Below are 18,167 nucleotides of genomic sequence, written 5' to 3'. Positions count from 1 at the left end.
AAAGTACTTTATGTATACATGTAGCTCTATGTACTTATGAAGTTTCCGTTTTGCAAGCTGAGTAGCTTTCAAAACTCACTTTGTAGATGGTCTGTATTTCAGACAAGTAATATACAAATATAATTTAGGAACACACAATTCCTTGTTAGTATGAGTTTTGGACGTAAGGTAATGTTGATATAACAAAAAAAAATGTAGCAAAATGGATTTCGAGCCCTGCAACTGCAGGAGTGAAACAATCCATGCACACACTGGATAATGTATCACAACTACTGGCACCTTTCAAAGTACACCGCAGCTAAGTAAGCCTGATGCAGATTAGCATGTTCTGATATGTGAGTTGATGTACAAATGTACTGGTACATGTATTTGTAAGGCCACATAAAGTTATTTTCTTTTTCTTGTTTTTCGGACATTTATTTGGGAAAAAATCAGCAAGCAGGGAGGAAAACTTGAATATGGCTTGAGATTCACTCACTGGAACTGTCCAAACCATTAGGTACAGATTTTCCCTTAAAGTCTGTTTTCGTGTTGATTTTGCAGTTTGGCTTTTTAGATCCAAGAACCAAAAAATAACTTAATGTTATATCAGGTGGACTATCACTTGTGTTCAAAATCAAAGTTTTAATGGCAGCCACCATAATGCCACATGGATCTTTAAATTTTCATTTCCAAACTGCCACACTCCAAAATTTCAATCTGAAAAAAAAAAAGAAATTAGAAAAAAGCTGGCACCTTCCCAGGTGGCATTGGTGGATTGCTTTGCCAGATGTTGTGCTTTAGGCAAACCAAGAGATGATTTATCATGTCATAATTACTGATTCGAATGAGAGTTTTGAAGAATAACTGCATTGGACAGGGTGTATTCAGCAGTATTGTTTTAGAGCCCAAAACCAACAAATTAACTTTTTGTGGCCTTAGTATGCAAGTCGTGTTGCTTACCATTCACATCTGAAGTACAGACTGACTGTCTAAGGAACTAAATCAATGTTTAGTTTTTCACTTTTCTGCGTATGCATATATGTGAGAAGACACCAAATTAACTTCTACATAGTGTACTGTACACACACATAGCGTCTGCCTTCTCTGTCACGACCAGTGGAAGAGGAGCTCAACTGTTGAATTCATTTGAGCTAAACTGATTCAGGATGACTGACTCCTGCATCAGAAGTGTCCTATAGCTACTGTATGCCGCGGAGACATGGGCTGTGGCATCAGAAGACATCAAGAGGCTCGACAGGAGCGACAATGCCATGGTCCGATGGATATGTCCCAGGAAGCTCTCAGAAACACTCTCAGCAAAACAACTTAGAGCCAGATAGCAAGATTAGGTGTACACAGTGTGCAGGATATGATAAGATCCAATCGTCTACGTTGGTATGGGCATCTTGAAAGAATGGACAGGGAGAGGTGGCCCAAGAAAATCATCGGCATGACCGTGGAGGGCCAAAATCCACGAGGACGACCAAGGAAGAGGTGGATTGATAACATCAAGGAGGACCTCCACCACCTCAACCTACACGATGTAAATCCACAGGACAGAGGCACCTGGCCAGCGGCCACCAAGCTCCCCCATCAGCATGCAAGCACGTCGAACCCCCAGATGATAGGGAAAAGAAGACGATAAACCGGATAGTGAGTGAGTGAGTGAGTGAGTGAGTGAGTGAGTGAGTGAGTGAGTGAGTGAGTGAGTGTGAGCTAAACTGATTCGAGATCACTTTCACTCTCTGCAATCTTCCCTGCTAAGCGGAAGAAAACCATATGGTGCAAATCCCTCCTGGCATACCTGTGCAGAACATGAGATAAGTTTTCCGGCCCCATCGGGCAGCACAAGATGGATTTCCTGCTGTTCATCTTCAGTGCCTGAACATATGTTATACATTCTCTAAATTCATTTATATTTTAGGTAGGAGGGGAAAGGAGATTTTCACATTGTTTTAAACTTACGCTTGAAATAATTCTATAGTACAGAAGTTACTGTAATAAAATGGAAACATGTGTTTGCAGTTTCATGCATTCCCAGTGGAGAAATCATTGCAAAAACCTTCAAAGTTAAACCACTGCGAACATTAGAAGATCTACAGTATGTTATGCAACCTGCGCAGGGGCAATATTGATTTAAGACAGACGCACCATGTAGTACTAGTAGTGTCTGTCATTTGTAAAGTACAAAATCATGCCATGTAGACTGAAACAAATGTCTTGGACCTGATATATTCTTCAGGGCTTTTCACTCTTTGACTAAATAATGCACAATTTCTCTGGATATGCCATATATTCAATGTTCTGGACTCCCCTTCCTTTTGATTATTGGTTTAGATTCTCTGCACTATATTTATGTGTTATATGTGGATAGTGGCCCTAGCTGCCTTTGTTCCGATTTGTTGGGAGTTTGAATCCCAGCTGTTTTTGCTCAACCTGCAGGAAATTGATGCAAAGTATGATGGAATTTTAAGCCCATTGGTCCACTATTCATCTGCACCTGTCAAAAACAGCTGGAAAGATTTCTCTGGCATTGGTGCAATGAACCTGTATATAATGTGTTCAGCATCTGACTTTTCTGCCACAACCAGTGCAGTGGAAGGTACATGTAAGCTCTTCTGAGTGAGCTTCACTTTGCTCTGTCATGCAAGATGTGGAGACAAAGGTGTCACCTCACTGAGGATAAACATCTTCTAAAACCAGCTTCACATTTCCTCCTTTAACCCTTGTCCTGCTGGCATTTTTTACCCAATTTATCTTATCAATTTTATTTTTTTTAATCAGGTCATTAGCCCTTGATTTTTTCTGCACTGCTGTGGCATAGTACATGTAAGAGGTACTTCTGCATTCAGTGCGTTTCACTGCGGTGTGATGTGCTCAGCTGAAAAATACCCCCCAACCCGTACATATACAGGAATCACATACAGGCTCTGTAATGTGCAACCCATAAAAATGGGTTCAGCAGGACAAGGGTTTTAAGACATTTGCTCAAATGATATAAATTTAACCTAACTAATTTCACATGCCGTGAACATCTTGTACGCTGCATGTGTAAATCTTATCTCGTTCCCTGCTCGTGCTCATGGCCGGGTTGTTGAACTTCATTACCATTTTCCTGGAACTTCTACTGCCTGCAGGTTAGGTAGGAAGAACTTGTTTCACTGCAGTGCAATCTGTTCAGATGAAAAATACCCCCCACCCGTACATATACAAGACTCACATACAGGCTCTGTAATATTAATGTGCAACCCGTAAAAATGGATCCAGCAGGACAAGGGTTTTAAATCTTATCTCTTTCCCTCCCCGAGCCCATGGCCAGGTTGTTGAACCATATTACCTTTTTCCTGGAACTCCCACTGCCTCCAGGTTAGGTAGTCTCCATGCTATCGCAGCGGGATTTTTGTAAGGCAGGGCCTCATCTACATGATTTATGAGGAAATACTACAAAAGCCTTCTTTGTTATGATGACTTTCATTCTTTGAGCAACTTGTGTTATTTTGGTTCAAGAAGATGATCAACTGACATAATTCATGCAAATGAGGTCCTTATTTAGGTTAGGTAGACTCCATGCTATCGCAGCTGGACTTTCGTAAGGCAGGGCCTCATCTACATAAGTTATGAGGAAATACTACAAAAACTTTCTTTGTTAAAGTAAGACTTTAATTCTTTGAAGAACTTGGCTCATTTGGGTAGAGAAGATGATCCTATTTGCATGATGAATGGAAAATGATGATAATGCTTCCTGCTAACTTTAAAGGCTAACATCAGTCGGCGAAGGTATGGAGTCGTGGAACTCTAGTTACACATGCCGTGAACATCTTGCACGCTGCATGTGTAAATCTAATCTCCTTTCCTCCCCGAGCCCATGGGCAGGTTGTTGAACTATATTACCTTTTTCCTGGAACTAGTACTGCCTGCAGGTTAGGTAGGAAGAACTTGTTTCACTGCAGTGCAATCTGTTCAGATGAAAAATACCCCCCACCCGTACATATACAAGACTCACATACAGGCTCTGTAATATTAATGAGCAACCCGTAAAAATGGATCCAGCAGGACAAGGGTTTTAAATCTTATCTCTTTCCCTCCCCGAGCCCATGGCCGGGTTGTTGAACTATATTACCTTTTCCTGGAACTCCTTCTGCCCGCAGGTTAGGTAGACTCCATGCTATCACAGCGGGATTTTAGTAAGGCAGGGCCTCATCTACATAATCCATGAGGAAATACTACAAAAACCTTCTTTGTTATGATAAGACTTTTATTCTTTGAACAACTTGTGTTATTTGGGTAGAGAAGATGATCCCTATTTGTATAATAAATGGAAAATGATAATTATGCTTCCTGCTAACTTTAAAGGCTAACATCAGTCGGCAAAGGTATGGAGTCATGGAACTCTAGTTTCACATGCCGTGAACATCTTGTACGCTACATGTGTAAATCTAATCTCCTTTCCTCCCCGAGCCCATGGCCGGGTTGTTGAACTGTATTACCTTTTCCTGGAACTCCTACTGCCTGCAGGTTAGGTAGACTCCCTGCTATCTCAGCTGGACTTTCGTAAGGCAGGGCCTCATCTACATGATTCATGAGGAAATACTACAAAAACCTTCTTTGTTTTGTCTTTTTACACAACCAAAAGATAAATTATAAGACTTTTATTCTTTGAACAACTTGTATTATTTGGGTAGAAAAGATGATCTCTATTTGCATATATATATAAATGGAGAATGAGGTCCTTTATTGCACGATAAATGGAAAACGATGATAATACGCTTGTTGCTAAGGCTAACATCAGTCGGCGAAGATATGGAGTCGTGGAACTCTAGTTTCACGTGCCGTGAACATCTTGTACGCTGCATGTGTAAATCTTATCTCTTTTCCTCCCCGAATCCGTTGCCAGGTTGTTGAACTATATTACCTTTTTCCTGGAACTCCTACTGCCTCCAGGCTAGGTAGACTCCATGCTATCACAGCTGGACTTTTGTAAGGCAGCACAGATGTTATCTTGTGATATTTATGGCTGGACTGTGCTGGACATCCCAAGTCTTTCATGTTTGAAGCTGCATAACTGTAATTTATCTCTGTGGGGACTTATTTTCCCAGTAGGAGGGGAAAGAAGGTTTTTGCTGTGCTTTAACTTTTAAGCAGGTTAAGTGAAGTTGAAGCAATTCTGTAGTGCATTTGTAATACAATTAGTTAAAGTCCTCCCGTGCCATCTCGTGCAAGTCTCTACAGCAGGGGGCTAGTCTGCTGGTAGTGGTGTGTGTGATTAACTTTCATACTCTTTCGCAAATGCTGAGTGGTAACCAGAGAGAGTTGTTAAAGTCTTTGATATGACCCAGCCGGGGATCAAAATCACAGCCTACCGTGTGCAAGGCGAACACTCTACCCATTAGTCTATTGCACTGATTACTGGAATACAATGGAAACTCATATTCCTGAAATTAAAACCACCATTTCAAGATTTACAGTTGTATCCAAGTGAGGAATAAGCAGCTATGTGCCTACTTAGTACTGTACTTAATAACAGTCACATTCACCCATTAACCCAGGCCTGGTGCAGGTTAGGTACAGGTAGACATCAGAAATATATAAACTTAAGACAATTCAAACTGGATAAAATTCTGACCATGAAATACTTCCGGATGTTTCAAGTGACATTCATCACTTTCTTCAGTGTCACTAAGAATGAACTGTCAGAATAAATTATTACTAGAACATCTACCTGAAAAAAACGGTTGAACATGTCAAAGTCACATGTAAGGATAGTAGTACATGCAAATGTCACTCAAATGTAAATCATGTTGAGACATCAGCAGTACTTGCACAACTCCGTATTTCAAGCCCTGCTAGCAGATGGTGTCTGTCAGGTGTTCGACTTCAATCCTGTTGAGTCGTGCATATCACTTCTTACTCCTCATTAAAACACAGTCATTGACGTCATGCATTTGATCATCTGCCAGGGAGACCTTCTCTCACAAGTGGGCTACAAATTAAACCTGACATGGAGTTTACAAATTTGAAGCACTTTCTAGGCAAAAGGAAGTTCCAGAAGTCAGTCAAATATTCTTTTAAACTTATAGGTAGCAAAAAGATGCTTTTGTTTTGACAAGACACCATTTAGTTGTCAGGAAAAAAAACAAATAGCCATTTGGCACCAAATTTGTATTGGTTATGGGGTTAGACAGCAGGGCTAAGGTTAAAAAAAGTCTCCTTAAATTAAGTTTGTTGCAGAGGAAGATTTCTAATATATGATACTGTAATCATTGTTTTTTTCTTCATATTTTGTAATTGTTACAGCTGTCTTATGAATAACTACCCAAATTTAATGTACTTTTGTTGAAATCTGGGCATCTAACTTTATACAATTTTGCAGAACAGAAATAAAGACAAAACGCAATACCCTTTCAATGATGAATAGAAACCTCACTGCATCTAGTAATACATAAAAACTTAGGGCTTCTAACGGCTGAAATCTGATGGAATGTTTGCACGAAAGCTTTCAAACTTTCAAAAGTGATCCGTTTCAGAGATGTTTCTGCAAGCTGAAGACACAGGACATCCTTCAAAGTCTATCCAGAGAGATAGCAGATCTCTGATACCCTCCTGTCTGACTCCATTACTCAACAGACTACATCAAAAACCTGCTCAGCGTGAAGGGCTAGGAAAATCAATGTTGTGTTTCTGATGAAAGTCCTGTAAGGGATAGGGTCGGTAGGTATTCTCTTTTCTAGAATTGCTTTTTATCTTTCTAGATTTCTACCGCCAACATAGGAGAATGTCAACATTGTTGAAGGGGACCTAGGTTCGGTGGATAATTGTGTTTGTATCACTTTTTCTATTGCAACAGAAATGTAGAGAACGTGCTGGAAAGCGATTCTACCATGTTTACGTCACTGCATGGTATACATAGGAAAATATATCAAAGAATGTCTAGATGTTAGAAATTCTTCCAATAATTACAAAAGCTCATACTCATTACATTAGGTAGATTAGCCTTATGGAACTGTAGTTATGTACCAGATGCCGTAGTTAGATGCCGTACTTTGTTCCTTGTACAATTGTTGTGCATTAAAGTTACATATTAATCAAAAATTTGATTTTCTTCGCCAGCGGCTGAAAAATGCGTGGGTTGGCGGGTTTTCCTAGGTTCGATCAGGTGACCGGAAACACATCTTGCCTTACCATCATCTCAATACCTACACTGAAGCCAGCTCTGGGCTAAGTTTAGATCCATCACATGGTTCCTATATCTTTCTCCCATTAGCGAGTAAGCCTTGCCTCATCACTCCCTTATCGTGATGCAATTCTTTCAGCAGCATCCCATCTATCTCTCAGGCCTGGAAATGCTGTGTGTGTGTGTGTGTGCGTGTGTGTGTGTGTGTGTGTGTGCATTCGTGCGTGCGTGTGTGTGTGTGTGTGCATGTGTGCTTTTGTGCACCCAAAGTTGGAGCTGTTCATCTCAGTACTGACATATACTAGGTAGTTCTGTATTAAAGCCAGCTAAGTCCTGATTAGCTAAAGCTAGGAAGCATTTTTTTCAAAACAAACTCAACAGCCTTGGAGACAGTCACTGTCCATGGTGCTGAAAACCCTGCTATTGGTTCTGACTGGCTTTCCATCATGCACAGAAAAAAGAAGATTTTTCCCTAAAACTGTATGTGTACCGACAGTCAGTTGACCCAATACATGTCAGTAATTGCCAATTCTTTGGCAGATGGACATTACAGAAGAAGATGACAGTACTTGATGGCGTTTAATAGGTATTTTTGTATTAAAATGAACCAAGGCTTCTTTTCTTTCTGTGCATGAGGGAAAGCCAGTCAGAACCAATAACACGGTTTTCAGCACCATGGACAACAGTGATTAAGCATTTTGTCTTATAGAATGTTGATTTGATTTCATTTATTCATTCATTTATTTGGCTTCCAAAAAGTACAGTTAGGGCACCCAACTAGCCAAAGGCTATTACTATTACCGAGGGTTAGCCCTGGTACATGTAACTGAACAAGATACAAAATTCAATACAAACTTTCACAGACCACACTGAGACGTTTATGACTGAAATATGACTAAAATATGACTGAAATGCATATGAAGGCGTCCATAAAACACAAGACTGAAATACATAGAAAATAGTTTGTTTTGAAAAAGATGAAGGCAAGAGGTCCCGCTATCCAATGCAAATTTGGTGTCTCAGCATGGAGACGATTAGCTTTTTGTCACTCCATTGATGTCCTTGCTTCTCTGACGTCTTCAAGTAAAATTTTAGTAAGATAAAAGCAGTAAATTAAATAAAGGGCTGGGAAGAAAGCTTACTGACTGAATCCACGCCCTAAAACTCTGTGTGCCAAGGTACAGACTTTCCCCTGAGACTCTGTTTTCATTTTGAATGAGTTCTGCAAGATCTTTTCCAGATGGGAGCATGGCCTGAGGAAATTCTATTACTACTGATGCATAATAATCAATCTTCTGCATAGGTGCGTTTAGGGAATAGAATAGCTATGTCTGTTTCATGGGAATGAGCTGGATGAAAATGAACAAGTGTATCTTGTCTTCTTTTGATGGATATGCATGTAGTGTAAAACCTGTAATACTAATAGTGACCAGTGACCACCTCTTCATAAGAACCACCTGACCATTGATATACAGTCAAACCTGTCTTAGTGACCACCTGTGCAAAAAGACCACCAACAGGTGACCATTGTGGTGGTCACTTGGCCACCTGTTGGTGGTCTTTTTAGAGGTCCTCATTGACCCAAGCCTTGAGAACCTTGTCAATAGTGACCACCTATCTGCTGAAAGCCTGTCACATGGTTGCAAACATGTAGATGGTCCAACCAAGATGAAAAATAAAAGTTACAACCATTTCCCAGACGACTCTCTCATAAAAACTTCCATATAACAAGAGCTATCTACCACCCAAAATAATGACCATAGCAACTTCAGAACACGAGATATCAAAACAGGAAGTTCCGCTGCAGCACCATAGCAATTTGCTAGGGGGCCAAAATCTAACCAATTTGAGATCTCAAGAAGACCTAGCCACATACCAAGTATCAAGACAATCCATCCAGGCATTCTTGAGTTATCGTGTACACAGACACACTCACTAACGCTGTGCAAAACACATCCTTCTCGGCGAAGGTAACTAGAACGAAATTGCCCCAGCTGTTGTACTGCACATTTAACGTTACCTGTACATTGATGGATTGCGATGCTGTAGGAGATAATATGCGCTCCTTCGCAAAATTGTTCTCTGTCAGAATCGTTGACGTAGATTAGAGAAGCACGGAGAGCTTGCCCTGGGGGCACAGATTCATCCAAATCTTTCTCAGTAATGCGTCCTATGCTTCAGCTATGTAAAATAAAGCCATTAAGTACATGTAAGCCTACTTTCAGTTATTACTGTTCACATGCACTGACAAGTCTAGATCTGTGATATGGCCGTTCTGTTCTCAAATATCTTCATTTTGGGCTTATCAAATTTGTCAAATGTACTTTGCTGACTGCAGGTCTTGGCCCAAACAACAGCTATATTGATATGAGTAGCAATGAGAAATTTGTATTCCTCATGCGTTTTTTATAAACTGACCATAGCTAAACCCATACAATCCTAGTAGACACTTTTACCATTTCCATTAGAAGCGAGAAGATGCTCCACCTATTATATATACTAGACTACAAAAATTTATACTGATACCAACATATATATGTTTGAAAACATGTCATTGTTGTGACCTGTACTTACATGTAGCACAGTTGGGCAAAAATGAACAATAAACGTCTTCATTACCTCCATGAAAAATGGAGATATTGCTTTGGGTCACTCTATGTCTGTCTGTATGTGTGTCTTTCTGTCCGTGTGAGTTGTGTTAACTTTGTGTTTCCAGATATTTGTGGCCAGCATAACTCACAAACCTCTGGATGGATTGTAATAATATTTGGTCTGTGGGTAACTGATGTCGGAAAGACGTCAAGGTCAATTTTGGGCCCAGTGGTGTGTGACCATGGTGCTAAACCGAAACTTCCGTTTCATGTATCTTTTGTCCTGGACATACTGTGGTGTTGTTCATTCATGCATTAACCTATCTTTAAGTTTCTTGCTTATGTCAGTGTAACTTAATATCTTGCTCACTTGCTTATTAAGCTTTAAGTTTAATTAAAGAATACAGATGAGATCAGAGGACGACCTTTCAAATGACCTTGAGGAAGACATGGCGGCAAGCCGTAATTCCTTACTTTGCAGAATAAATTGGATGATTAACTGCCGGAATCTCTGCGATGTTCCGCTGGGAAATATTCTGAGAGATTGCTGCACACTTCAGTCCCACTGCACTGGGGCAGATGTCAGGATGTGTGCTGGACTGGAAATACTGGCTGCATAATTATGTACTTTTGTGCATCGAAACTCAGGGCTGTCTCCAGCAATGCTTTCAATGTTCATTGTTAAATCCATCATTTTAAGCTTGCAAACTAGATGCCTTTTCATCAATTTCAAGTCATAAAGTTCAGAATTTGGGACTGAAAAGGTGAATTTTTGTCTGTCCCAACAAGCAAACTTTCGTCCAGGGACGGAGGACAGGTCCTGGAGGCACCAATTTTTTTTACTGTGGTGGACTGGTGTGCCTACATGTAGATATTTGTATAGGGTGAAATCATTACGTGTATGTAAAAGTACTATTACACGCTAGTCTAGTACATTCAGCATATTCTTGGTATCACAGTGTCAAAAACATTAAATCATAAAATCTTTGATGTTTTGCAGTAAAATACTTTATTTCATGTTGTGCACCCAAATGTTTTTCTGTTAGGTACTGTAAATGCAGAAATGTTTGCGGTGGTTTTATCTTTGCAGTTTTCATGGCGACTGGCAAACTTAAAACCACCACGGACATTTTTGTCCAATACTGTAGCAGCATGTGACTTTACCGCTGCTGCAAACTTAAAACCACCGCTAACACTCCATTTTCACCTTAGCGTGAAATAAAAACCACACAAACTTAAATGCATTTACAGTAGTATGCACCAGTGCACCTATTCCCCAAAATGAATGTTGAGCCCTGCAGGTGGGAGGATGTGAGGTGTTGCACATTGCCATCCCGACAAGTGCAGTCAGTCATCGGGCATTGCCTTGACATTTCCTGCATGCCCCCAGGAAAATAAACAGAGAGCCTTTTGGGCTGCAGAAAATCATTTACTTGGTTCTGGGAGGTGGGATAGATGGATGGATGGATGGATGGATGGATGGATGGATGGATGGATGGATGGATGGAAGGTTGGATGGATGGATGGATGGATGGATGGGTGAATGGATGGGTGGATGGGTGAATGGATGGATGGATGGATGGATGGGTGAATGGATGGATGGATGGCAGAACCAATAACATGATTTTCAGTACCATGGACAGTGATGTCGAGTTTGGATGGATGGATGGATGGATGGATGGATGGATGGAAGGTTGGATGGTTGGATGGATGGATGACAGAACCAATAACATGATTTTCAGTCGTTGAAGAAACCTGATGATTTTCAGTACCATGGACAGTGATGTTGAGTTTGGATGGATGGATGGATGGATGGATGGATGGATGGATGGATGGATGGATGGATGGATGGATGGATGAATGAATGAAAAAAGGCAGAAAACATTATTGTATTTCTGTGTGCAGTTATCATTTTATACAGTTCAGTAAACCAGAATATCCTCATGTTGCATGTTAGGCCTGGCCGGAGTCCCCTCCCTGGTCCAGTCTGTGGGGTTCCTCTTCCTTCCCGAGAGCCCCCGCTGGCTGGTCCAACACAGAGACAACCTGATGGGGAAGATGGTTCTGATTTTACACTGCAACAGTTCAGTAACACAGATTTCTCCCTGTGTTCCAGATACATGTTAGGCCTGGCCCTCCCTGGTACAGTATGTTGGGCACCTTTTTTTTGTATGTGCGGGTCTGTGTTTTGTATAATTATGTAGCACACAGATACAGCTTTTGAAGGGTTGCAGAACAGTATGAATAAGGGTTAACATCTGCCATCCCTGATTTTCCAAACATTCCTGTTCCAGATACATGCTGGGCCTGGCCGGAGTCCCGTCCCTGGTCCAGTGTGTTGGGTTCCTGTATGCAGTTCTGTTTTTTTTGTGCAATTATGTACAGATACAGTTCACTAAAACAACTTCTGAAGCGGTATGGATTTAGGGGTGAAGTCTGCCATCCCTGATTTTCCAAACATTTCTGTTCCAGATACTTGCTGGGCTTGGCGGGAGTCCCGTCCCTGGTCCAGTTTGTGGGTTTCCTCTTCCTTCCCGAGAGCCCACGCTGGCTGGTTCAACATGGAGACAACCTGATGGGGAAGCTGGTGCTGATTTTACACTACAACAGTTCAGTAACCCATATTTCTCCCTGTGTTACAGATACATGCTTGGCCTGGCAAGAGTCCCCTCCCTGATCCAGTTCGTAGGCTTCCTGGCAGAGATTTTCCTCTTCTTTTTCCCGTTAACAACATGTTTTTATACAGTTCAGTAACCCAGACATGTCCCCTTCAAAACAGACTATCCTCATGTTACAGATACATGTTAGGCCTGGCCGGAGTCCCCTCTCTGGTCCAGTTTGTAGGGTTCCTGTTCCTTCCCGAGACCCCCCACTGGTTGGTCCAACACGGAGACAACCTGATGGGGAAGATGGTTCTGATTTCTTACAGATCACTAAACTCAGATTTCTCCTTGTGTTCCAGATACATGTTAGGCCTGGCCGGAGTCCCGTCCCTGATACAGTTTGTGGGGTTCCTCTTCCTTCCCGAGAGCCCACGCTGGCTGGTCCAACACGGAGACAACCTGATGGGGAAGCTGGTGCTGATTTTATACAGTTCAGTAACCCAGATTTCTCCCTGTGTTCCAGATACATGTTAGGCCTGGCTGGAGTCCCGTCCCTGGTCCAGTCTGTGGGGTTCCTCTTCCTTCCTGAGAGCCCCCACCGGTTGGTCCAACACGGAGACAACCTGATGGGGAAGATGGTTCTGATTTTACACTGTAACAGTTCAGTAACCCAGGTTTCTCCTTGTGTTCCAGATACATGCTGTAGCCTGGAATCCATCCTATTTAGCTTCCGGCCGCTACCCAAGCTCCGCTGCCTGGCCAAATTTGGCCAGGCAGCGGAGCTTGGGTAGCGGCCGGAAGCTAAATAGGATGGATTCCAGGCTAACATGCTGGGCCTGGCCGGAGTCCCGTCCCTGGTCCAGTTCGTAGGCTTCCTCTTCCTTCCTGAGAGCCCGCGCTGGCTGGTCCAACACGGAGACAACCTGATGGGGAAGATGGTGCTGATTTTACACTGCAACAGTTCAGTAACCAAGATTTCTCCTTGTGTTCCAGATACATGCTGGGCCTTGCTCGAGTCCCGTCCCTGATACAGTTCGAAGGCTTCCTGGCAGAGATTTTCCTCTTCTTTTTCCAGTCAATAACATGTTTTTATACATTTCAGTAACCCAGACATGTCCCCTTCAAAACAGACTATCCTCCACTTACAGATACATGTTAGGCCTGGCCAGAGTCCCGTCCCTGGTCTAGTTCGTGGGTTTCCTGTTTCTTCCCGAGAGCCCCCACTGGTTGGTCCAACATGGAGACAACCTGATGGGAAAGATGGTGCTCATTTTACACTGTAACAGTTCAGTAACCCAGATTTCTCCTTGTGTTCCAGATACATGTTAGGCCTTGCTGGAGTCCCCTCCCTGATTCAGTTCGTGGGGTTCCTGTTCCTTCCCGAGAGCCCACGCTGGCTGGTCCAACACGGAGACAACCTGATGGGGAAGATGGTCCTGAAGAGGCTGCGAGGTCTCGACAACGTGGACGAGGAGTTCGACCAGATCAAGCAATCCTTCGAGGAGGAGCAGAGGGAGAGGAAAGAGTCAGGTGGTTATTTCTTTTTTGCTTAGTATTAAATAGTTTGATGAAAAAAATTAACTTGACTTCCTGTGAAGTGATCCTGTGTAGCATAGTTAGATATCCATTTGAAAACATTTGTGTTATAAGCTTACAGTGTACTTGACAATTTGAAAGTAATAGTTCTAGGAACCACTATATCAGTGTGGTTTAGATTATTTTGTGAATCACTTTTTGTTGTGACATAATTTTTTGCACAAGCTTCAATGTGATATTTGTTGTGTGTTCATTTGTTCTTTCCATCTTTGATTTATGCCTGAAGTCCAGAGGAATCTTTCTTCACCCACCCGAGGGAAGATGGGTTAGTCATGTGTACATCAAGGGTGGTTGTCTTACTACAAGGGTCTTAAGGAACTACAGCATGCATGTCTTAGGAACTGAGGCACAGTAATGTCTTGGTGACTGATGCTCAGTAGCAACTGTATCAAGACCATGGCTGTCATCACTGGTGGTTGTCTTAGTACAAGGGTCTTAAGGAATTATACCTTGCCTGTCTTAGAAACTGAGGCACAGTAATGTCTTAGAAATTGATGCACAGTAGCAACTGAATCAAGATCAGGGCTGTCATCACTGGTGGTTGTCTTATTACAAGGGTCTTAAGGAATTACAGCATGCATGTCTAAGGAATTGAGGCACAGTCATGTCTTAGAAACTGGTGCACAGTAGACATTGTATCAAGATCAGGATGGTTGCCTTATTACAAGGGTCTTAAGAATACATGTGTAGCATAGTTACATATCTCAGGAACTGATGCATAGTATCCACTGTGTCAAGTTAAGGGTCGTCTCCGGCTTTATATTTTTGTCTGTCCCAGTCGTTGTTTGGTGATGGTGGTGGTGGTAGTGGTAGTGGTGGGGTAACGAGAAGCAAGGGACATTTTGCAAATTCCAACCCTCTGTTGCACGCATACATTATTATCCGTTTTCCGATATATATTTTTGGAATCTACAAAAAGCCAAAAATTGATGTCATCCATATTATCAAATCAACATGGCTTTACGGTACAAGAATAAATTCCCCATTCTGCAACTTTGTGATGAATGAATTCGATGGTCTGCAATATAATATAAAGTAAATCATACTTCCATGTTGCCCATTACTTGATGCCTATCGCAGCTTGTATGAAATGAAAGAGTCCCTTCCAACTTCAAATAGGATTGCCAGTCAGGAAAAAAATTGCTCAATTTTTACTCCAGAAACAGCAATAAATCAAGTCAGAGTTCCTTCCCACACCGATGGTGCATAGGGCGGCTACCATCTCCGTTTCAGTAGCTATTAGGTCACACAATCACTACAGCAGCAGGGGGCTAGTCCACTGGTAGTGAGTGGTGTGTGTTTAACTCCATACTCTTTCCCAGGTGTACCGTTTTTAGAGTCTTTGGTATGATCCAGTCAGGATCAAACCCACGACCTACAGTATGCAAGGCGAACACACTACCCACTAGGCCATTGCACCGTTCTTAATATATCAGTGCGACCTTAAACTTGTCCTGCGGATGCTGAATGCAATCCTGCCACAGCGTAGATGGGGAAAAGTACCGGCAACCTGCAATTTTCCCGGAAGCCATTTACTCAGCATCAGCGGGGCATCTGTGGGTAAATCGTTTTCCCAGAAAATTGTAGGGTGCCTCTCAGCTTCTTTGATGTTCTGGTGTCATTGCACATGCAGGGGATCACTGATTCTCTCTATGACATTACAGAGGGTAGGGATTGAATCACCACCTGTGCTGTTTCTCAGTTATCACGGAAATGTTTGTGAGGAATTTTCGCGGAAGCTCTCATTACCATGTAAATCATTTTCTTGGAAAATAGCAGGTTGCCTCTCAGCTAGCTACAGCTTCCTTGATGTTCTGGTGTCATTGCAAAGAGAATCATTGATTGTATCTATGACATTACAGAGTGCAGGGATTGAATTACCGCCAGTCCTGTTGCTCACAGTTTTTTCAGAAAAATGTTTGCCAATGAGTACTTTTCCCCAAGGCTCTCGATGCCCATCAGTAGGCTGTGATTTACCGACTCTGAAGATTTTCCAGATTGCAGATAGAATCAAAGACAATGTATGTGCAAGTTCTGCCAACCTGCAGTTTTCCATGTCATTGAAAACAGTGTACATGTACACGGCATCAGCAGGGCATCTTGGTGTAAATCGTTTTCCCAGAAAATTGTAGGTTGCCTCTCGGCTTCTTTGATGTTCTGGTGTCATTGCACATGCAGGGAATCACTGATTCTATCTATGACATTACAGAGAGGGTAGGGATTGAATCACCACCTGTGCTGTTTCTCAGTTATCACAGAAATGTTTGTGAGGAATTTTCGGGGAAGCTCTCATTACCATGTAAACCATTTTCTTGGAAAATAGCAGGTTGTTGCTCCTCGGCCTCTTTGATATTCTGCTGTCATTGCACAGGAAATCATTGACTCTATCTCTGACATTACGGAGTCCAGGGATTGAATCACAACCAGTCCTGTATTGTTGCTTGCAGTTTGCAGATGAATGATTATAAGGAATTTTCCTAGAAGCTCTATACATACATTTATTGTACCGTTCAAATCATTGTCTTGGAAAATTGCAGGTTGTTGGTGCTCTGCTCTTCTTTGATATTCTCCTGTCATTGCAGAGGGAATCATTGATTCTATGTCTCTAACTTTACAAAGTGCGTGGATTGAATTACCACCTGCAGTATTGCTCACAGTTTGCTGAAAACTGTTTGAGCATCTGTATGTAAATCATTTTCTTTCCAGGGGAATTGTAGGTTGCTGCTCAGCCTCTTTGATGTTCTGCTGTCATTGCAGTCAGGGAATCATTGATTGTATCTGTGACATTACGGAGTGTAAGGGTTCAAATACCTCCTGGACTGTTGCTTGCAGTTAGAAGAAGTTGAAGAATTCTATCCAGAAGCTCTACATACCTTATGTAAATTGTTTTCTTGGAAAATAGCAGGTTGTTGCTCCTCAGCTTCTTTGATGTTCTCTTGTCATTGCAGTCAGGGAATCATTGATTGTATCTGTGACATTACGGAGTGTAAGGGTTCAAATACCTCCTGCACTGTTGCTTGCAGTTAGAAGAAGTTGAAGAATTCTATCCAGAAGCTCTACATACCGTGTAAATTATTTTCTTGGAAAATAGCAGGTTGTTGCTGCTCTGCTTCTTTGATATTTTCCTGCCATTGCAGTCAGGGAATCATTGATTGTATCTCTGACATTACGGAGTGTAAGGGTTGACATACCTCCTGCCCTGTTGCTCGCAGTTTGCAGAAAAAGTTGAAGAGTTTTCTCAGCAGCTCTTCATTCCTTGTGAATCGTTTTCATGGAAAATAGCACACTGCTGCTCAGCTTCTGCTTCTTTCAAATTTGATATTCTCCTGTCATTTACTGGTGCAATGGCCAAATCAATAGAGTCCTGAGTTTGATCCCGAGTCATACCAAAGACTTTAAAAATGGTACATATTGCTCTCTCAACATTTGAGAAATCAAATAAAAAAACTTGCAATTTGGCAAGATAAGAGTCTGAACACACTCAGGTTCAGTATCAGGAATTTTATGTGATTGCAGAAAATACCTTAAGTTTCCATCTCTGATTGCGCCTTTGATATCTTTCAGATGTGAGTGTTCCCGTTTTCCTACAAAAAGAACAAACACACACACTAACACAGTATTAATAGAATACATGAGACCTACTTTAACCTTCTTCCTGCTGCCCAACTCTGTAACCAACAGGGAATTGGGTGCCAAACGGCTACTTCAGAGTGCTAAAGGTTAATTGATATCTTCCAGACGTGAGCGGTCCTGTCATCCTGCGCATGCTGCAGCACCCCCCCACCCGCAGGGCGCTGCTCGTGGGCTGCGGGCTGCAGATGTTCCAGCAGATCGCAGGCATCAACACCGTCATGTGAGTAGCAATCAATCAATCAATTTAAGTGAAAATCCTCCCACACCATTATTGATTTATAGGGCGGTGCCCATCTCCGTTTCATAGCCCTGGGCCACACTGTGGTGCAATCACTGTAGCAGTGGGCTAGTCCACTGGCAGTGAAGTGTGTTTAACTTCCATACTGTTTCAGAAGTACTTTCATTTATTTTCCTTTGGTTATCACACGCATGACTCTGACTCAAAGGAATGTGCTAAATGAGGCCACAAGAATCTATTTCTTAGATTCTCAGACTTTTTAAGGTGAAAGTATAGCAAGGGAACATCATAAAAGCAGAGGACAGGGAGGAAAACTTGACTATTTCTGTATTCATTCCATAAAACTGAGTGCA

At 42.0% G+C, this 18,167-nt stretch overlaps 1 protein-coding gene across 1 annotated transcript in view; it reads left to right on the top strand.

Annotated features, from left to right (window-relative positions):
* Positions 1 to 1,396: 1,396 nt before the first annotated feature.
* LOC136434631 (proton myo-inositol cotransporter-like) overlaps positions 1,397 to 18,167 on the top strand; it is a 35,174-nt gene continuing 18,403 nt past the window's right edge. Inside the window, exons 1-11 of the mRNA XM_066427545.1 lie at positions 1,397 to 1,586; positions 11,702 to 11,805; positions 11,861 to 11,871; positions 12,039 to 12,092; positions 12,217 to 12,327; positions 12,707 to 12,817; positions 12,871 to 12,948; positions 13,341 to 13,421; positions 13,666 to 13,877; positions 14,170 to 14,208; positions 17,682 to 17,796. Of these exons, the coding sequence (XP_066283642.1) occupies positions 1,397 to 1,586; positions 11,702 to 11,805; positions 11,861 to 11,871; positions 12,039 to 12,092; positions 12,217 to 12,327; positions 12,707 to 12,817; positions 12,871 to 12,948; positions 13,341 to 13,421; positions 13,666 to 13,877; positions 14,170 to 14,208; positions 17,682 to 17,796 (1,106 nt within the window). The remainder of the gene's footprint in view (positions 1,587 to 11,701; positions 11,806 to 11,860; positions 11,872 to 12,038; positions 12,093 to 12,216; positions 12,328 to 12,706; positions 12,818 to 12,870; positions 12,949 to 13,340; positions 13,422 to 13,665; positions 13,878 to 14,169; positions 14,209 to 17,681; positions 17,797 to 18,167) is intronic.

Source organism: Branchiostoma lanceolatum, chromosome 5 (genome assembly GCF_035083965.1).
Source record: "Branchiostoma lanceolatum isolate klBraLanc5 chromosome 5, klBraLanc5.hap2, whole genome shotgun sequence".
In the NCBI taxonomy this organism is placed as follows: Eukaryota; Metazoa; Chordata; class Leptocardii; order Amphioxiformes; family Branchiostomatidae; genus Branchiostoma; species Branchiostoma lanceolatum.
This window is presented reverse-complemented; position numbering and strand designations above follow the sequence as displayed.